General features: G+C 41.0%; 2 protein-coding genes across 3 annotated transcripts; one reads left to right on the plus strand and one right to left on the minus strand.

Annotated features, from left to right (window-relative positions):
* The first annotated feature begins 6,145 nt into the window (after positions 1-6,145).
* Positions 6,146-7,368, plus strand: LOC131538585 (perforin-1-like). Its single transcript, XM_058772494.1, has 2 exons — positions 6,146-6,243; positions 6,794-7,368. Exon 2 carries the CDS (start codon positions 6,796-6,798, stop codon positions 7,198-7,200), a length of 405 nt encoding a protein of 134 aa, XP_058628477.1. The 5' UTR covers positions 6,146-6,243; positions 6,794-6,795; the 3' UTR covers positions 7,201-7,368.
* Positions 7,369-12,500: 5,132 nt separating this feature from the next.
* Positions 12,501-16,941, minus strand: LOC131538581 (uncharacterized). Of its 2 annotated transcripts, none has more exons than XM_058772489.1 (11): positions 16,610-16,941; positions 16,004-16,127; positions 15,644-15,869; positions 15,238-15,514; positions 14,919-15,096; positions 14,719-14,795; positions 14,375-14,555; positions 13,897-14,145; positions 13,564-13,735; positions 13,376-13,457; positions 12,501-13,086 (listed from the first exon to the last, which is right to left on the minus strand). In XM_058772489.1, the coding sequence occupies exons 1-11, from the start codon at positions 16,892-16,894 to the stop codon at positions 13,009-13,011; spliced, it is 1,929 nt and encodes a 642-aa protein (XP_058628472.1). In that variant the 5' UTR covers positions 16,895-16,941; the 3' UTR covers positions 12,501-13,008. The 2 variants fall into 2 exon arrangements, with proteins under 2 accessions (XP_058628472.1, XP_058628471.1); XM_058772488.1 differs by having other exon boundaries at positions 12,503-13,086; positions 13,309-13,457.
* Positions 16,942-22,283: the final 5,342 nt, after the last annotated feature.

A 22,283-nucleotide genomic window follows, 5' to 3' on the forward strand; every position in this document is an offset into this window, starting at 1 on the left:
AGTTATCGTAAGCCTTAGTGACGTGTTAACAAATAGGCCTAATGTACAGAGAAAAATATGGCAAGAATTATGGTTTATGTATCTTCATTTATCATATTAGAATGAGAAGGTCAAAGTATTTATTTTCAGATGTCAAAGATCATCAGTGTATTCATCACGCATTCAGAAAAGTCTGCATAATGTGCACAATGTACAGTACATATACAGTATGCACTGCAGAAGTATGTATAAAGTCACAGATTACATGTGTAGTGGTATTCTGTAACATGCATATACAGAGAGAGACAGATGTGTGAGATTTCATTTCTTTAATGAAAGTTAAATACATTAAAAAGGAGATATGAATTGTAGTCACCAGAAGAGACCTTTCACAACACCAGGTCATAGATCTCTCATCACAAAAAGAAACCTAACAGTGACATTCACGGGTGGGGCCATGGTTTTCAAAAAGTGATCAGGGCTAAATTGAAAATGTGGTGTGGGAAATATTCCTGTCCCGCCCGTGAATGATGCCTACTGCAAATAAATAATAAATAAAATATATATATTTTTAATATTTCAAATATTATTTATTTACTTTTTATGTTTATTTATTTATTTTGTAACTGTTTGAAATTTATCCATTTAATTTATTTTAATTTCTTTCCCAGTGTTTGCTCTTCTTAAGAATCTCCTTCGGTTTTCAGAATTTTGTGAAAAAAGAGACATTTAATCTTGCTGCATATTAATCATTTGTGAATTGTAAAGCATTTACGTACTGAATTAAAGGCACAAATTCATCAAGACGTTAAAACATTAAAGCCATTGCTTCTGGCTAAAATACGAGTACCTCTACACTACCTGTCAAACATTTTTGAACAGTAAGATTTTTAATGTTTTCTAAAGAATTCTCTTCTGCTCACCAAGCCTGCATTTATCTGATCCAAAACACAGCAAAAGCAGTAATATTGTGAAATATTTTTACTATTTAAAATAACTGCTTTCTATTTGAATATATTTTAAAATGTAATTTATTCCTGTGATCAAAGTTAAATGTTTTAGCATCATTATACTCCAGTCACGTGATCCTTCAGAAATCATTCTAATATGCTGATTTAATGCTCAAGAAACATTGTTTAAAACAGTTGAGAGCATTTTTTTCAGGATTCTTTGATGAATAGAAAGATCAGCATTTAGCTGAAATAAAAAGCTTTTGTAACATTATACACTATACCATTCAAAAGCTTGAAGGGAAAGAAATTATAGAAATTAATACTTTTATTTAGCAAGGATGACTTAAATTGATCAAAAGTAATGATAAAGATATTTATATTGTTACAAAAGATTTCTATTTCAGATAAATGCTGTTCTTCTGAACTTTCTGTTCATCAAAGAAACCTGAAAAAAATCTACTCAGCTGTTTTCAACATCATAATAATAAATGTTTTTTGTTGTTGTTGTTGTTGTTTTTATCAGCAAATCAGAATATTAGAATAATTTCTGAAGGACCATGTGACACTGAAGACTGGAGTAATGATGCTAAAAATTCAGCTTTGAAATCACAGGAATAAATTACATTTTAAAATTTATTCAAAAAGAAAACGGTTATTTTAAATAGTAAAAATATTTCAAAATTTTACTGTTTTTGCTGTATTTTGGATCAAATAAATGCAGTCTTGCCGAGCAGAAGAGAGTTCTTTAAAAAACATAAAAAATCTTCCCGTTCATAAACTTGAATGGTAGTGTATATCTGTCACGAATCTGGTCAATGCACTTCCGCTCCCTCACCACCAGAGGTCACCCGCTCATCACATGGACTCTTGCACTTCACCATCTAACTACATTTCCCATCATCCATTGCACAGATATCACAGCTGTCACCAATCACTCATTGCACTAATCACACGCACACCTGATCCTACGCACACACAATCACACACTCTATTTAAGCCTTGGACTTTCTCTGCCTTTGTTTGCGTTTACCGCTCCCCTAGCTGTAGCAACTTTCAGAGCCCTTGTTAGTGTCTTAGTCTTGCCTGTTCTCCCGTGTTTGTCTCTAGCCTGTGTTCCCTGGATTGACCCTTGCCTTGCCGTTTGGATATTGTTTGCACCCCTACTGGACTCTAGCCCGTTTTACCTGGATTATCTCTCTGCCTAGCCCCTCTGGATACTGTTTGCCGATCGTCGACCTTCGCTTGCCTTAGGATTACTCTGTCTTGTCCCTGCCATACCTGTTTGCCATTGTTTCGACCCTGCCTGTATTTATGACCATGCCTTTAAATAAAAGCTTGCACATGGATCCGCACGTCTCACGTCTCGTCAGCCACGTTACAGAATACTCGGCCACATGAGGATCCAGCAGCTTTTCTAAGGGTCCCTGGTCCGGTATGGACCCATTCTACCAGCTGCTCGATCTACGACAGGGGAGTTCATCCATCGAAGGGTACGTCACTCAATTCTGTGAGTTAGCGTATATGATTCCCTTTGAGGTTGTATTAAAAGACATTTTCCGTTTTGGATTGAGCGAGCCAGTCAAGTCATGTTTACCTGAGGGGAAATTTAACTGCAGTTTAACGTTTTTTTTTGCACTATGCTTTACTGTGTGCTGGCTCTTTGTTCACTGTGGGTGTTGCAGAAGAGGAACGCGACACCCCGTCTAATACGGTAATGGCGGACACACCAGATCCCGTTCACAAAATGGCGACCACCACAACACCCTGTCATGTCATTGCTGCCAGTTATGAACCAAGACAAGTCACAGTTGATCTTCGCGAGTCAAGCCAAGTCGCAGTTGGTCGTCATGAATCGAGTCACGTCTCAGCTGTTTGTCCAGAGTCACAGCAGCACGTCACAGCTGTTCACGTCACAACTGACCGTCCAGAGTCACTTCACGTCTCAGCTGATCTCCTAAAGTCAAGTCACGTCCCAGCTGCTCGTCCAGAGTCACCGCAGCACGTCCCAGCTGCTCGTCCAGAGTCACCGCAGCACGTCCCAGCTGCTCGTCCAGAGTCACCGCAGCACGTCCCAGCTGCTCGTCCAGAGTCACCGCAGCACGTCCCAGCTGCTCGTCCAGAGTCACCGCAGCACGCCCCAGCTGCTCGTCCAGAGTCACCGCAGCACGTCCCAGCTGCTCGTCCAGAGTCACCGCAGCACGTCCCAGCTGCTCGTCCAGAGTCACCGCAGCACGTCCCAGCTGCTCGTCCAGAGCCACAGCCCGTCACGGCTGACACACCCAGATCATCAAGGTCAGTCTTCCATTATACCGGTTTGAGGGATGTACCGCTGGTGTCTGCACACGCAGCTGGTATCCCCAAACCCACTCACTCTAACCCTCCTGTTCTTTTGCATATTCCCCTGTCCGAAGTGCTTCCCTTGATGGGAATCGCTTTGTTGCGTTTGGGCTGCGTACACCACTGCAGATCTGCCCGAGGTGGCGGCACACGCTGCAGAACCTCCAGAAGCGGCGGGCTCGCCTCAGCCCCTTGTATGGTGGTGGCGCCCTGCAATGTTCTCTCGGTCTGTCGAGTTGCGGTCGAGGAGACCGTTACCGCTGTAGAACTTCCAGAGGTGGCGGCAGCCGCTGCAGAACCTCGGGAGGTGTCAGTGGTATCCACTCACCAACTCTCGTCTTGCTCTGCCACGGCCACGGAGGCCGTCCTTGATTCCTCGTCCTGTCCAGTTTCGGCCAAGGAGGTCGTCAATGAACTCCCGTTCTGTCCTGTCACGGCTATGGAGGCCGTCAATGAACTCTCGTTCTGTCATATCACGGCCAAGGAGGCCGTCTGTGAACTCTCGTCCTGTTCTGAATCAGGTTTTGAATTGTCTGTCGGTCCCATCTCCCCTAATGAGTCTGTTTTTGAACTGTCTGTCTTGCACGTTTCTGTCCCTAAACTGTCTGCTTCTGTCTCCGTCTATGCCCCAGATTTTGAGTTGCCTATCAGTCCTGTCCCAGCCAATGCGTTTATGAACTGTCTTCCTGTCCAGTCCTAGTCGGGGAGCTTATTGATGGTTTTTTCATGTTCCCTACCTCAGTCCTTGTGTTTGTGCATGTTCTTTCTCCTCGTTGTGTCTCGGTCTTCCCTAGGTCCCAGTCTCTGCTGTGGGTTCCTGATCCGTCGTGGTGGGCTCCTGCTCTATCTGCTCCACCGTGGTGGTCTTCGGATCCATCTGCTCTGCCCTGGTGGTCTTCTGCTCCACCTGTTCCGTCTGCTCCGCTGTGGTGGTCCACTATCTGGCTCTGGTGGTCTTCTGCTCCGCCCTGGTGGGCTCCTGCTCTATCTGCGCCGCCATGGTGGTCTGTTGTCTGGCTCTGGTGGTCTTCTACTCCGCCCTGGTGGGCTCCAGTCCCGTCGGCTCCGCCCTGGTGGGCTTCAATCCTGTCCACTCTGCCTTGGCTTCCTGCTCTGCCTTGGTCCCGGTCACTCCGCTTCCACAGGGACCTGGCCCTCCATCCCTCCCCCTGTTCCGCCTCCACTCCACCTCCCTCCTGGATTATAGACTGTGTGGAGCGTCTGGAAGCCGCTCTTTGGGGGGGGGCTCTGTCACGAATCTGGTCAATGCACTTCTGCTCCCTCACCACCAGAGGTCACCCGCTCATCACATGGACTCTTGCACTTCACCATCTAACTACATTTCCCATCATCCATTGCACAGATATCACAGCTGTCACCAATCACTCATTGCACTAGTCACACGCACACCTGATCCTACGCACACACAATCACACACTCTATTTAAGCCTTGGACTTTCTCTGCCTCACGGCCGAATATTGTTTGCGTTTACCGCTCCCCTAGCTGTAGCAACTTTCAGAGCCCTTGTTAGTGTCTTAGTCTTGCCTGTTCTCCCGTGTTTGTCTCTAGCCTGTGTTCCCTGGATTAACCCTTGCCTTGCCGTTTGGATATTGTTTGCACCCCTACTGGACTCTAGCCAGTTTTACCTGGATTATCTCTCTGCCTAGCCCCTCTGGATACTGTTTGCCGATCGTCGACCTTCGCTTGCCTTAGGATTACTCTTTGTCTTGTCCCTGCCATACCTGTTTGCCATTGTTTCGACCCTGCCTGTATTTATGACCATGCCTTTAAATAAAAGCTTGCACATGGATCCGCACGTCTCACGTCTCGTCAGCCACGTTACAATATCTTTTAAAATCAGTCTAAGTGATTAAACACACACCCAAGCAAGAAGTAGACACTTGAACATGCACACACACACACACACACACATTCACCTATAATTGGGTTCACCAGTGACTAGGGAGAAATATGACATAATGAATTAAAATTGTAATCTTTTTAATGTTCATTTTAAATATAAAATGAACCCATCTAAGATCACTGTAATCAACATTCGCACCCTGATATAAATACACAATGCTCTGATGCTGAGAAAAACGCCATCAGTTCTCATCAGGATGAGGAAAAACCTGTCTGAGAGTACAAACCAGTTATTGAATAAATATTTTCACTTTCATTTTTAAAAAACCTTGCTCCACAAGTTATCACATTTTTGTCTTAATGGTGGGAAACAGAATTCCACACAGATTTTTATTTATTATTATTATTATTGGTTTTATGCTGCACATTTCGACAAATTAGTCATCCGTATATTCGTGCATACAGAAAATCTGCATGTGCACAATATCGCAGAAGTACAGAAAGCATGGTAAAAATAATGACTCATTTATTCATTATATCTTTATTGCTTTTAACTCTACATAACAAAAATAACTAGTTATAACGACAAACTTCTAGCAGAAATGCTCCTATACATTCACATGCAACAATCAACAGGCAAAAAGAAAAAACAAATTATAAGCATAAACACAAATACCCATACACATAATAATAAATAAAGGCCTCCTAGTTTAAGACATTTCTGACATTGCTTCCTTTCTTACATATCTTCTATTACCTCATCAATTATATCCTCACTGTTTTCTTTTTCTAAAAAAAATCATAAAGGGTTCCAAGCATCTTATTCATGTATGCTTTTATTATTTGTGTATAATAATTGTGTATTAGCTTGTCTTGAATAATACCTTGGAATGTATCTTTGGCATCTCTTGCCAATTTTCATGCCATCAATTAAAAAAAAAAAAAAAAAAAGGTAATCATGCAAATGTCATGGGTGTGCACTAAAACATGAGGTTTTAACCAGACCTGGACCAAATGTTAGAACAGATAGAAACTGAGAAGACGAGAAGACACGTCTTTAGACACACTCCTGAACCAACTTCAACTTGGTTTTCTTTCAACTTGGACAAGGTAAGATTTCCCTGGTTTCCTTACAAAATAAGAATGTTTTTTGTTAGAGTATTACCTTGAAATGTCTCTCTGACTACTAAATTTGGTCAAGGTTCTTGTCCTCTGTATGTTGAATTTGCTAAATTTGCTTTGCTAGGAAATTACCTTTACTGTCTTATCAAATAAAGACCTAAAGTGCAAAAATAAACTAAAATATGTCATAAAAGCAGTAAGTTATTCTTTAGTTGCAGAGAGTATTCAATTAAAAACTAAAACATCTTTGATTTTGTAGCTGGCTCCGGACAGTGAATTATAAATTATTTTATACATTCTTGGCAGCTGGTTACATAATAAGTTGTATCACCAATCTGATAACATATACTGTATGCAAGGGTTTAAATTAGCTGCTGATTTTTGTCATTGCATTGGCTTCATAAAGGGGGTAGTGATCAGAAAATATGCACACAGTAAATGACACTTTAACTTTTTGCCTCTTTTAAAATATTATGTTCGCATTTCAGTATTTGTGAGTGTTAAATCATAATAACAGAAGATTTGCTCTTTCTGGCAGCCATGGCAATCTTTTATCCTCTCAGGCTGGTGTCTCTGGCCATGCTGATTCTGGCGTCTCAGCTGGACTTTGCCAGTGCTGCTGTTCGAGTGTCTTCTATATATGCCAGAGGCCTCACAGGTGACCCTTTTGGAAACCAACCAGATCCATACATCAAGGTCTGGTGTGGCTCTACTTTTGGGGGGCAGACAGAATATCAGAGGGATACTGCTAATCCTTCGTGGTCTGCAGAGTTCAGCTTCCCAAACTGCAGAGTCGGTGCAAACCTGAAGCTGGAGGTGTGGGACAAAGACCTGATATTTGATGATTACCTGGGCACGTGTACCAAAACGTTGTCCAGAGGAGTTTTCAATGCTGTTTGTTCTCTGAATGCAGGAACTCTGTATTACACCTATAATGTTCAGTAAATCTCTCAGCACTTTGTTAAGCTGCTTTGAGACAAACCTCCATCGTAAAATGCTCAAGAGTAATAACTGTTGATTGATGTTCATCAAAATGCTTCTAGTCTATACGTTAGCAAAAAAAATGTGTAATCACAATGTAATCCTACCAATAAAAATCAAATCTAAGTAGTCTCACAATCATCTCTCATTCTCAGTTATTTGTGCCATATCCATATCTCCTCTTCCTGCTGACAAATGTATTCCACACTTGCAGCAAGTGATAAATTCCATTTTGAAGTGAAAATCACACCATATAACACGTCTGATATGTGCATTTTACACTAGTTTCTATATGCTATAGAAAGGGTTATGTTGTGTACATTTGAATACTAAATTATAAGTCAGCTAGTACAGGTAGGTGCCTTCTGCACCAAGAGAGGAAAATACAGATGACTTTCATCCTTGGAACACTAAAGGTGAAGTGAATGATGTCTGGAATCGTCAAGCTTCAAAACCAAAAACACAAAAGAAATAGTCAAAATTATTTTATGCAATATTATATAACTATTTATGCAATATATATATATAACCGTTTAGTTATTACCAATAACCCCAATAACTAATATATATTAGCTTTTTTTTATTTTTAGTTCATCACTCACAAATCTTTTCAATGAATCGACTGATCCAATTCACACATATCAGTTTGATTCTGAATGATCCATTCAAGATTCGGACTGCAACAACACCATAAATGTATTTCATTAAATAGAAAGTTGAACGAATATTTCATTAAACAATGCAATTAAAAATGAACTGATCATGTTATATAGGTGTGTGTTTCTGTGCACTGGTGTCTTTTGTGTGCATGTATGTGTGTATGCGTGTCAAATACTTGTCAAACATTTTCTTAAAGGTTAGGACATCTTTGACAAAAAAAAAAAAAAAACACTTTAACATTTCCTACTGTAGGTCTTAACATTGTACCTAGTCAGGCCAGTTAGATCTTTTGCTGCATTCCCTTCAAAGGCAGTCTTTGCATATATAATTTATATATATTTTTGTATGTATATATATATATATATGTATATATATATATATATATATATATATATATATATATATATATATATATATATATATATATATATATAAAGACAGTTAATATTTTGTATGTATACATATCTAGGCCTATAAACCTAATTTTCACCCTCAATTTCTGTGTAAAAGTTTGTATGCAGCCCATTTTACTGACATCTTCCTTTCTCTTCTCTCTTCTTGTCTCTCTGTTTCCTTTCTTTGCTTGTCCCCCAACCATACTGTCTGCAATGCAATTTTTAGACAGTTTTAAGACAGTTAAGATTTTGTATGGATACATATCTAGAAACCTAAAAACCTATTTTCACCCTCAATTTCTGTGTAAAGTACTGTGTGTGTGTGTGTGTGTGTGTAGCCCATTTTAGCTGAAAATTTTGGCCCATTTTAGCTTAACCAGCCATTTCTACCTAAAATGACCTTTTTCACAAAAATTTAAAGGTACCATGGCATAAAAATTTCACTTTATGAGGTTTTTTAACATTAATATGAGTTCCCCTAACCTGCCTATGGTCCCCCAGTGGCTAGAAATGGCGATAGGTGTAAACCGAGCCCTGGGTATCCTGCTTCTTTGAGAAAATGAAAGCTCAGATGGCCCAGTCTGGAATCTTCCCTTTATGTTGTCATACGGGGAAAGGTTACCTCTCCTTTCTCTGCTTTGCCCGCCCATGAGAAAATGAGCTACTACCGTGCGAGGCGACTAGCCTGGTAATACCAAACTCTGCTACTTCGCTTTGCTTCGTAGACAGAGTCTGGAAGGGCATAATTGACAAGCGTTTACTTTCTCGTGGGCGGGCGCTTGTCTGAAGTTTAAAATCATTGGTGTACCCGTAAGCCAATCACATAACGGTTGGTTATGACGTATGTTATTCGCCGGCTCAGCCGCCTAGAAATTCCGCTGTAAACACAGGTACGCGGCGAAAACAAAACCATCGAGCGAAATACCGGAGTGAAGATGGCTGTGAACGACTTTTGCAGATTATGTGAAGTAAATCTACACATCCACAATTATCGCCTTGCCGAACTTTGGCCTCCCCAGTTTCTCGCTGACGATCGGTAACAGGTGATAAAACTTTTCCCAAAACCTGTCGGGAGCAGGGCCACAACATCACCTCCATTCAAAATGTGAACCAAACACTCTTCTTGTTCGGGCTTCAGTTCACAAATGCCGGGAATATTCTCCACAACAGAGCGAATAGCATCCCGCTGTCGTTTTAGATTTCCCTCACCTAAACTACAATCTTAAATTCGGCGCTTAGCGTCTACGTCGCGGCTCTCAGCCCGCCCTCTGTTCGTTGGTTGGCCCGGCTGCTGCGGAGATAAACTGGGAGATGGTCTGCTATATCAGACTGAGTGCAGAAGCGAACTGAAATTGAGCAGAAGTACGAAGTCTGACGTAGTCAGGCTACGAGGCGAGCGCAATATTTTTTTTTCCTCGAGAGACATCATGGCTTGCAAACGAGCGAAGCATGGCAGTTGTTCAGTGTTTGGATGTACAAATGAACACCGAAGTATTTTTTGAGTTCCTTCATCGGAGCCTATGAAGTGTAACATGTGTAACATGACTTCAATATATGTGGACATGGGCAACTTTGTCATTAAAAAAATGATCCAGAGTACAGTCTTCTCTAAACTACAAAGATTACTGATATAGATGCTAATACAGCTTTAGAGCCATAGCAAATCAGAGCAACGTGAAAAGCCAACAACATAGGCTAGCATTAGCTACATGATAATAACTGTAACAGCATACATAAACAAACCAACTAAAGTACCGTATCAAGACACAATATTTTAAACTAACCATTCGGAGAAGTCCTGCTGTAGCTGCTGAGTTGCAACGACTGCGTGTCTACGAGCCATTGCAATACATCCAGTGTCAACATTAGCGCATGGTAACCGTGGCCGCAAGCTGGTTAAGGCCACACACCCACCCTCCACCTTGCCCCACCTCTCTCCTCCTCATTAGCATTTAAAGCTACAGACACAGAAATGGCACGTCCTAAGGAAAGCTCATTGTGGGACTGGCTTGTAGTGGCTGAAATTCTACACCAAGGCTGAATTTCGGGAAAGAGACTTCAGATACAGTACTAGGGACCACTTAGGCCTATATAAAAGCATCCAAAAAGCAGCATGTCATGGGACCTTTAAGTTTCTTTTTTAAATTAAACTTTTATTTGAAAGAGCATGTTTAATTGAGAAGTAGAGGGGAAAAGCAAACGGCTTAGTCGGTATTAATATATTATGCTAAGTCTTATGCAATCGTACGGTAGTTATATGGTGGTTATTTTATTTGTGAGGAAAAACTGAAATTTAGCTCTCTTTGGTGCGTTCATGAGACCTGTGTCGATGTAGTGAACGGGTCGCCGTGATTTTGCCAAGTAAGACATGTTCCTGGATCAACATCTTTTGTTGTTGATGATTTTAAAAAGATGATTTTAAAGTGCTTTAAAACTTTAATTTTGTGAGAAAGGCATAACGATTTCGACATGATCAAGGTGAGTAAATGACAACAAAGTTTCATTTTTTTGGGGTGAACTAGTTCTTTAATATGCATTTTAAAGGGGTCATATAATGCCCATTTTCCACAAGTTAATATGATTTAGGTTCTTAAAGGATTAGTTCACTTTCAAATCAAAATTTCCTGATAATTTACTCACCCTCATGTCATCCAAGATGTTTATGTATTTTTTTCTTCAGTCGAAAAGAAATTAAGGTTTTGATGAAGACATTCCAGGATTTTTCTCCATATAGTGAACTTCAATGGACTCCAAACGGTTGAAAGTCAAAATTACAGTTTCAGTGCAGCTTCAAAGGGCTATAAACAATACCAGACCATGAATAAGGGTCTGCATTTGGTGGCAGCGGTGGGATGGCTACCCGTAAGAAAGCGCCAAAAGGAAAAAGACCTGGTTTGCGTTCCCAAGCAAAGGATGCTGTTAAAGAGGATGTTGCATGGGACACACTGGGGACATCATCAGAAGAGGAGGCATCAGTGGGGCTTCCAGGTGCCCAGAGCGAGCCAGGCCCATCCCGTTCCAGTGAGGGTACGGTGAGCCTCATGAGAGAGTTTCTCAATGCGCAGCAGCTAAGGGAGGACAGGTACCTTCTGGAGCTCCAGGGGTTATGAGAATCCAGACAGTCGGGCCTTCACCATTGACTCCAAGTGATACCAGGAGCATGCGGATGGAACTCCCGACTCCTGCACCGCGGAGAGTATCCACAGACAACGCACCAGTTCAACTTACTGATTCACCACCAAGAGCTTCTACTCAGCAGAGGTTGTCGCCTCGTCGAATGGAGACGCCGGTGCCAGTTCTACAGCAGGGGGATGACATTGAGAGCTACCTTCAGCGATTTGAGCGACTGGCCATTTCACCGGAGACTTACCGTCATTGGTTCCGGGCAGCGACAGTGCCGGACGGGGAAGCTCCAACAGAAACTTATCATCGTCTGCGGAATCTCTACCAGTGCTGGGTAAGACCGGATCTGCATACCAAAGAGGAGGTTGGAGAACTTGTGATCTTGGAACAGTTACTTCGAGTGCTCCCTTTCAACAGCCAAACCTGGGTTAAGGAGCACGAGCCAACATCAGGACTGGCAGCCGCCAAGTTGGCCCAGCAGTACATGAACCCTCACAGAACTGTTCCTCGTTCTCAACCCCCTAAAGGTAAAGCACGCTACACCCAACATGCTAGTGGTCATGGGTCTGAACTGAGCCACCAACCCCAAGAGATTACAGCAGGTACACAAGGGCTTAAAATTACAACTGGTCAATGACTAATTTGTTTTTCAAGTCCAAATTGACTGGGTTTTATTATGCCCCTAGAAAAGAAGACAATGTCACTGACTATGGTAGGGAGGGACAAACTAGTCAAATGGTTTTGGACATTTCTGTTAACGGACATTCTCTGGAAGAGAATGATCAATGTATGGTGGATCATCCTGGCCTAGAACCTGTTTGTTTAAATGTGTTCTCACTTCAGAATGCATTAAATATCTACAGAGCAGACAATGGGCCCTTAGGTCTAAGGGAAATAGAAGGGTAAGTTGTGTTTTGATTCATTGGAGTCCTCATTTTGTATTGTAACATAAGCGACTGCCGAGCAAAGCATAAAGTTCCCTATGGGTAACTGTTCATCTGTAGCGTAATTTTTAAGTATCACATACCAACATACCATTCTACATAAAATACCAAGTACTGAATAGACACAAAACTGTTTGTACTAACATTTATTGACTGAAATATTGTTTTACTGAATACCACAGAGGTTTTCAATCAGTTATTCAGCAAAACAGCAGTAACAGCAAAACTGATTGGTCAAAAGACAAATAGAAAGTAGCAAATGAATAAAAAATTAAATAAATAAATGTAATGATTAGACTAAATAACATTACTTTCACCCCAAAAATCTGTTTAATTGTCTCAGCCGTTACAGGTTTTTGACCTACAGAAGCTTCGTCAGCTGGTGTTGGGGCATTCTGGGCTGGAGAATCAGGGTAGTGCTGCCCTCTTGTGTGGTGCTCACGCAACTCCACGCAGCTCCCGCACTACTCCCCATTCGAAATGAATGACTTCCGGTCTGTCGTTCGTCACAGATAGTGGAAAGGCGGCTTCAGGGAAGGTATGTGGGGTTCAGAGTTGCCCTTGATTGAACCTAGTCACGTAGCTGTCTATCACTTCCAGTTTGTCTGGTTTCTCAAACTGGGATGTGAGATCCTCAGGTATGGAGATCTTCAGGATATCGTCCATATATGGGGTTGGGTCCACAACAACTTTCTCAAAGATAAGTTCCAACAGGTTGTCCACGTAGTCTGTACAAAAAAAAATTTAATTCGTTTTTATTTTCAGATTACTCTGAAGCAGTGTTGCTCACTTAGTGTTGTCACTTTATGGTTTTATATGTAAAATTGTTTATAAGGTTTATCGTTTCTAAAAAGTAATTTGATACAAAATGTATTTATGTTCTGATTCTGATATTATGTCTGTACATACAATGTTTATTTTGCATTTAAATAAAAACTTGTTAAACTGACGGAAGGTTGGTTCTGCTTTCACTGGCTTTGCAGAGCATTGTCCTTTCTTGTATTTTGGAAAAACCACCTTAAATAGTGGCTCCCCAGCTGCTGTTGTGGCTTGGGGACGCCCATCATTCTCATTAAAATGTAGGGCTGCCAGGTAGAATCTTTAGAGGAGAAATAATGGTTAAACATAAGTTAGGTCACACCTGCGTGTTATTTTGTGTTTGGAAATGTGTATACATTCTTTTCCAAATTATTATATCGAGTTACCTGCATAACATTCCAAGAAAAGAAAAGACAATATTCTTGGGTGCAAAACGCAGAATTACACTGTGGAACGCCTCCAGTGATGAGGTCTGATGGTGAGGGCTCAGTTTCTCAACATCCTTCAGAATCCTCTTGTTTCTGAGGACCTTCTCTAATCGACAGAAGGCAGGTGTCCCTGGTGGGAAAAGTGGAACTTATTAAACTTTATATTTAAAAACAAGTAATTACACAAAAAAATAATTATTTTATATTAAAATTAAAAGAAAAAAAAGTAATGTCTGTCATATGCACATAGACACATAATTTACATTGACACTGCAAATAGGGTAAACACACCAGCTCTCAACCACTTGCTCTTGCCCCTTGTAGTGCGTTGCGGATGCAAACACCGTGGGAAAAAGGGATCGTCATGTGTGTGCATGTCTTGGACATGATTAAGAATTGAAGTCCACTTTGCGACTCGCTCTTGCCCTGAGGAAGAAGAAGCCGCTGTCCAATATATGTGGTTTTTTATACTGCGATACCACTTCTGCAGTTTTTCTCTGTCTTTGCCCTGAGCAATCCTCAGCAGTTTCTTTGAGACTCCTAATACAAACAAACAAACTGTATTTCAGACATGCAGAAAGTGTGTATTGAACACAAAATAATATATATAAAATTTTTTTTTAAAAAGACAGTTCTTGGCAAAGGTATGATTTTTGATCACAATCTTTAGCAATGACATTTCACTGCTCTGTTTAAAAAATAACCAGTCTGTGAGACTATGAAAGTCATTAAGCACATAAACCACACCTACCCAAACAAGAGCTAATACCTTTTTCTATGTGCCATACATCGTAATACTGCGTGATGTTGGCCTCCTGCAGGAATTTTTGTATTTGAGGGTGCCGGTCTGTAACAATGCTGTCAAAAGTCACACCGTGTGCCCTCAAGAGATCAAGGCTCCTCCTCAGTCCCTCTTTCTCCATGTTGTTGCTCCCTCCAACTTCATTACTCTGATTACAAAAGAAAGGGCAGATATGACAATGGATGACAATGCCTGTTATGTTAGCGAATAGCTACACAGTAAAAAAATCCTTGTGCCTTTTTTTCTGTATATTTACATTGTTATATTGCATATGCACTACATTTCGCAAAAGTTCATAATTTTAGACTCACCTGAACTAGTTGCAGATCAATAATACTGCTGGTCCTTAGGTCCATCACATAGTAACTGCCAAACTTGGCTGAATGACCTTTACAGAGAAAATTACTGTTTACTTTGTATTACATTCTGTATTTCTTTTTTTTATTATTATTCTGTATGTTTAGCTTTCACAGTAATATCTAAACTGAGACAGTTGTTCAGCATGTAGTACCTGGTGAATCTGCCCTCATGTCACCGCCTAGGACAATGTTCTGCTGCTGTCTGAGCTGCTGCAACATGCCATCCTGTGCTTTCTTCCAGCTATGTACAATTGCAGGCTCTATGTACCTCCGGGCATGAATTCGAAAGGTGGTGTAGTGGATCATTTTCAGTTGCATTGCCCGGAATATCTAAGGTCAGAAAAGAGGATTTTTTCATTTAGCATGACTTCAGGGACAGTATGTTCATTTCTTTATGTTCAGGGTGGATCTTAGAGATATTAATTGCAACAGTAAATTATAGGCTAGACAGTAAAATCCTTACAAACCTACCTTTTTAACTTTGAAAAAAGAGGCACCAGTGGCATACACTGCAACAGAAAGCTGGAGGTTCCCTGCAGGAGTGCTTTGTATAATTGGCTGACTATTCCATTTTCTGAAGAAGTCACATTGTGGGCACCGTTGTTCCACAGCGAGGAATGTGCCAAATATTGTTCTCCGCACTTTGGTAACACGATGACACACAGGACACTGCTCAAAGAGCTGCAGCAGGCAGTTTTCATAAACAATGTACGTTGCTGTCTTATGAGCCGGCTTTGAAGATTCAAATCTATTAGAATAATAAAGACTTCATTTAATAATTACCAAATTGCACATAACATACTAAAAAATAAATTGATGAATCCAATCCAACTGAATGCAACATTTAACAAAAAAAAAAAAAAGTCTTGTAACTCACGTCACATCTGTTGGCTCAGTCAAAGTTGTGACAGAGTCAGATGGATCATATGTAGAATCCATAGGCTCTTCCACATTCATACATGAGCTGGCTCCAAAAGGGTCCTCCTCTTCCTCCTCTAGCTCCAAGCGAGATTTCTTATTTGGCCTCTTTATTGGTGTTGTTGATAGCAGTGGTTTTGAGGAGCCAACACCAATATCTGGGTATAACATAGTTGTCTGTGTGCCTGGTACATAATAGTAGACATTTTACTACCGTGGAAGAATATAAAATTTAAAAAATGAATAAACATCATAACTGACAAGTACCACAAAAACTGAATAAATTACTACACACTATACAGGATCTGGATCAGCAAACCTGTGCTTTTGTAGTGCGGACGTAGAGTTTTTATTGACAGCTGAGTGCCAACTGTGCACAGTTGTGGTGTTTTCTTCTGGCAGGCCACATGTTGCACCATGGCCAATTCTTCAGATGTGCTTGCCTAAACAAAAACAAATAAGTGATCGGGTAACATAACTTATTCGGGTGTAATATTGAAAAACATTAATGTGAGTAGTTATAGTCTTGAATCATATGCTGTAAACACTATTTTGCAGGTATTGTGTTAAATTTACCATTCATCTTCATGCTACTTATAACTGCTACAAAACAATTTAAAAGATTATTATTATTTATTTATTTTTTTACATTAGTTATAAACCATCTACAAAAGTAAGCTTAATGTAGTGTTACCATGTTAACTTTACCAACTACGTACACAGTTTGTAATAACACAATCACTTTAATGCATTGTTCATTATAAACGTGGGATTATGAATTATATTGAGAAGGTCGTACATAGAAAAGATGACAATGTTCCCTGAGTGTACACTTTAGCCGCATTCATCGTGAAACTTGCCAACTTTTGCACATTATTAGAAAAAGCGATTTGCAAAGATTAATAGAACGAAATGTTACACTCACTTCTTCTGGAGGTGAAGCAGGAACACGAAGAGTTGGTACCGATCCTTTTTTCAGGAGCAGCTTCTTAGCAAAACCTGCTTTATACTGACCCTCGTTTATAAAGCAGTCTGGTGAGAAATGATTCGCGCAAACATGAATGCATTTAGGTTGATCGGGGGGCATATTCCCTTCAAAAACAAAATCCAGCCACTGCGTCTTCAGCGGCTCGGATTTAGGAACATCATGATGACTGCTGTGTTCGTTATTACACCCAAGAACTGAACACCACAATCGCTTAGACGCCATTCTGCTCCAGCGTCGAAACACTGCGGTCAAGCCAGCCGCACTTTCTTTTTGGCTTGCGCGTGTAATCGTGCACTTACGGTACGGGTGCTGAGAGCGGTCTAAATGCATGTAAAGAAGCTGTCATACCGGCGTTTCCTTTATACTTTGAACTTTTATTTTTTTATTTTAATGTTTGTAAATACATTATTTTTGTAAATAAACTTTTTATTGTACATTAATTATTATAAATAATTTTGCAACATAAATGTTTATAAATTTTAATATTAATGTTTTTATTCATTGTTTATTTTTATTTTAATGTTTGTTTGTGTGTGTGTGTGTGTGTGTGTGTGTGTGTGTATAACAACAAAATGTGTCCTAGCACTTGCACCGTGTCCCATTTTCCAACACTCATAAAAGTGTTCCTTTATAGGTTAGCTCATTCTTTCAATTGATATGTATTCAGAGTGACCCTGACTATCACTGTATTCATTTTCAAGTCATTTTACTGTATAGTTTTGGAGAAAACTAAAAGCAAAATCACCCCAAACATCAAACTCCATTGTTGCAGTGGGATTATTTCCGTACATTCAAACACTCATAAAAAGTGTTCTTTTATATGGTCACACGATGTGTACCACAGCGCCATGTCCATCTTGGGACTCGGGAGTGTAACCAGTGCTGGAGTGGTATCATATGAAGCAATCCGAGCTGCGTGACTGTGGATGCCATATGCCCCAGGGGACTCTGAAAGTGTTTCAGTGGTACCACTGTCCTGCCTCTGAAGGAAGGACTGGCCATGGACCAAAGACATCCAGTCTCACATATGTAAATGGTGGGTTTAATAGAGAGTATTCTGTCTGTTGGTAAATCAGCCATGATCTGCTCCTCTGGTTTGCCTCTCAATTTGCGACAGATTACACAGTTGAAGATGGAGCTGCTGACTGACTTTTTACCTCCAACAATCCAGTAGCCTCCTGATCCGATGGCACCTTCTGTAAGATGACGGCCTTGGTGAGACACCTTCTCGTGAAAGTGTTGAATCAAAAGCTGGGTAACATGATGTTTACCAGGTATAAGAGCTGGATGCATTTCTTCATATGGTAGCTGAGCTCTCCCCAGTCGACCTCCTACTCTGAGAAGTCCTTCTGTGTCAATGAATGGACAGAGTTTGCTAAGAGGACTTGACTTTTGTACAGACTGACCTTGTTCTAGGCGTTTAAAGTCATCATTGTAGACTTCTCTCTGGACAGTTTGAATGATTATATCTCTAGCCTGTTTTAACTGCTCTTCCTCCTTATGTTGGCTGCAAATGTGCTAATCATGACAGACACCTTCTGACCCAGGCTTAAAGGATTTGGCTATGTGTTGCAACCGTGCTACAGTCTTCAACAGGGAGCTCCATCTTGAAAATCGCTGGAACCTTTCACTTCCAAGGTTTCTTTGTGACAGGTTAGTAACACAGGTAACGCATTCAGGACGAAGCTCTGCATACGTTTTGGGACTGACAAGAGTGTAGGGCCTTTTTTCAAATTCGTCTCGTCTTGCACCTAGGAGGAATGGGGACCAGTAAACCAAAACGATGAAGTCAGTTGCTCGGAAGGGAGGCCTCTGCTAGCAGCATCAGCTGGATTAAGGTGAGTAGGCACAAAGTTCCACTGATGTGGCTGCGTTGAGTGTCTAATGCGCTTGTACTCGGTTGTGAACGTAGACGTAGAAACGCCTTTTTTCATTGAAGATGTATCCTAGAACTACCTTAGAGTCAGTGTAGAATCTCACATCATCCAGTATTGTGTCCAGCTGTTCTTGAAGCATTTCTGCTACTTCAACTGCGAGTACAGCTGCACACAACTCAAGTCGAGGAACGCTGACATCTGACTTTGGAGCTAGTTTTGCTCCGCCGAAGAGAAAACCCTCTTCACTGAGACCATCTGCATTCGTCATTTTCAAGTAAGCTACTGTGCCTACAGCTTTAGTAGAAGCGTCACAAAAGACAATGATCTCTTTCCTGTGCGCAGTAGACAACGAAGTGGATGTATACATTCTTGGGATTTTTAGTCCTTGGAGATGTTTGGGGGAATCCTTCCATTTCTGCCATCGCTCTTGTTTCTCTTTGGGCAAAACAACATCCCAATCATCTGCACCTCCAGAGATGTCTCTCAGAATGGAGCGACCCTCAATGCTTACAGGTGCTATAAATCCTAGAGGATCATACAAGCTGTTGATGATAGATAGCACTCCTCTCTTAGTGTAAGGTTTGTCGCTTATGGATACTTGAAATACAAATGTATCTGTTGACAAGTCCCAGTACAATCCTAAGCTTCGTTGGATGGCTGGTGAGTTTGCACCAATATCGAGGTCCTGTAGAGTAGCTGCCAGATTTTCATTTGGGAAGGCTGTCATGATGACGGGGCTGTTAGATGAGATCTTGTGTAGGCGAAGGTTGGATCGTGCTAGCATCTGTTGAGCTCTGCGCAATATATCAACAGCCTCAGCTTCTGAACTGAACAATTTCAACCCGTCATCCACGTAGAAATGGCGCTCAATGAAGAGTCTTGCATCACTTCCATAGTCCTGCTCTCCCTCTGCAGCTGTTCTCTTGATTCTGTATACAGCTACAGATGGGGAGGGGTACTTGCCAAAAACGTGGACCCTCATGCGGTACTCCACAATATGTCTATCAAGGTTGTGATCTCGAAACCACAAGAAGCACAGATAATCTCGATGTTCCTCTTTGACCAGAAAACTGTGAAACATTTGCTCAATGTCTGCCATTACGGCATAAGAGTCGGATCTGAAGCGGATGATCTCACCTATCAGGCTGTTGTTCAGGTCTGGGCCTTTGAGGAGAACTTGATTTAGGGATATGTTGTTGTATTGAGCACTTGAATCAAACACTATCCTAATCTTCCCAGGCTTTTGTGGGTGATAAATGCCAAAACTTGGGAGGTACCAACATTCCTTGTTGTCTCCAAGAGGGGGCTCAATCTCCGCATGTCCTTTTTTGAATATTGTCTCCATGAATTCCACATAATGGTCTTTCATGTCTGCCTTCTTTTCCAGAGTATGGCAAAGTGATAGGAGACGACTGACAGCTTGGTCCCTATTGTTCGGCAGGCGCTCTCTGGGACAGAGAAACGGGAGTGGAGCCACCCAACTATTTGCTTCATCTTTGGTGAATTCATTGTCCATAATATCCAGGAAAGCCTCATCCTCTCCAGATAGTGCAAACATATTATCCTCATTGGTTTGTTTGAAGATATGCTTCCCGATGTCATGAGATCGTTTGGTGCTCCTTATAAAGAGTCTGGGATCTTCACTAGAGAATCTTTCCTTGGAACTGATGCTGTTTTTGCAAGGTGTGAGAAAGCTGGGCCTGCCATTCTCAAGCACACTAGTTTTGAAAGTGCTCACCATTGGTTTGTGAACTCCACCGAAGCACACATCTCCTACAATCACCCACCCCAGGTCGAGCAGTTGGGCATATGGAGCATTGTGGGGTCCATTTTGCTGTTTGCGGACCTTATGTGCACGGATAAAATTTCTCCCAATGAGAATAAGAATGTCAGCTGCAGGATCAAGAGGAGGTATCTGAGAGGAAATGGCTTGAAGATGAAAGTGGTAAGCAGCGGCTTCAGGAGTGGGAATTTCCTGTCTGTTGTCAGGGATTGAATTGCACTCTATGAGTGTAGGAAGCATCATTGATACTTTCCCATCAAAGGACTCAACCACAAAGTCTTTTTCTCTCCTCCCACTAGTATCAACTATTCCTGAGCATGTTCTCATGGTGTACGGGAAAACTTCTCCTTGAACATTGAACATACGAAAAAAGGCTGACCTCGCTAAAGAGAGATTACTCTGATCATCCAACATGACATACATGCGCTTCTTATCCTCAGGATGACCGTCAGGGTAAACATTAACTAGACAGATTTATGAGCATGACTTTCCTTTTAGGCATATTCCACATATCTCTGTGCAGACAGACGTACAGACGTTGTCACTGTGGAGGTTGTCTCCTTTCTCTCCCTGCCTTGAGCCTCTGTTGGTGCTGTAGATCTCTTTTTGAACCACGTAGTGGGACCATCATGAAGGGCAGAGACATGGTCCTGGCTATTGCATTCCGAACAATGTATAGTCATTCTGCAGTCTTTAGCCTTAGTCTTTAGTCTTTAGGAACCGGAGCAGGCAGATTAATAGTAGAATGAAAAACGGGTTTTAATTTGGATACATGAAAAACGGGATGGACTCTCCTGTATGCAGGAGGAAGTTTGAGGCGGACAGCCACCGGGCTAAGGATCTTGGTGACTGTGAACGGGCCGATGAATTTGGGAGCTAATTTATTACAAACGGAGCGGAGGGGAACATTCTTGGATGAAAGCCACACCTTTTGACCGATGACATACACGGGAGGCTTAGAATGGTGGCGATCGGCTTGGGCCTTGGTGCACACTCTCACCCGGAGGAGAGTCTGTCGGGGGGAGTTCCAGCGCGAATATCTCCCTTTGGACCTTTGTTGGGCTTTTTTTTTTACAATGGAGTTGATGTGAGTGTCCCAATTCAGGTCCTGAGAGATGATGGATCCCAGGAACTTGAATCAGATCAACTAAAATTAACAGAATCACAGAACAAATTAGATGAGATTTACAGAAGGAAAGCTGAGGGTGCATTCGTTCGCTCTAGGAAGAAATGGCTTGATTCCTCTTATTTCTTCCGATTGGAAAAACAGCGTGCAAATCACAATACTATACATCTACTTAATATTGATGGTATGATTACCTCTGACTCTAAGTTAATTTCCAAATTTTGCTCTATGTTTTACAGTAAGTTATACACTTCAAATTACTCAGAACAATTAACATCCTACTTTTTTTCCTTTTTAAAAGATTCTAAGAATATTTTAACAGAAGATAAGATTTTTTTGTGACAAACCCATAACTATTAAAGAAATATTGGACTCCATTAACCATTTAAAAAATAATAAAGCACCTGGAACAGATGGGTTAATAGCAGAGTTTTATAAATCTTTCGCCCAGCAGATGGCGCCTTTCTTACTGAATGTATTCAATGAGAGTATTTCCAATGGCCAGCTGCCACCTAGTATGAATCAAGGTCTTATCACTTATTCCAAAGTCAAAGAAAGATCTGTTATTTATTGATAATTGGTGACCAATATGTCTGTTAAATAATGATTATAAAATACTGAGAGAATTAAAACTGTTCTAGACTCAATTATTGATCAAACGCAATCAGGATTCATGAAGAATAGACACATTGCCAATAATATTAGACTAGTTTTGGATATTCTTGATTATTCCCATCTGATTTCTGATCAAAGCTTTATTTTATTTCTGGATTTCTACAAAGCATTTGATACTCTTGAACATAATTTTATTTTCCTTAGTTTTAA

The sequence above is a fragment of the Onychostoma macrolepis genome, chromosome 04 (genome assembly GCF_012432095.1).
Source record: "Onychostoma macrolepis isolate SWU-2019 chromosome 04, ASM1243209v1, whole genome shotgun sequence".
Taxonomy (NCBI): Eukaryota; Metazoa; Chordata; class Actinopteri; order Cypriniformes; family Cyprinidae; genus Onychostoma; species Onychostoma macrolepis.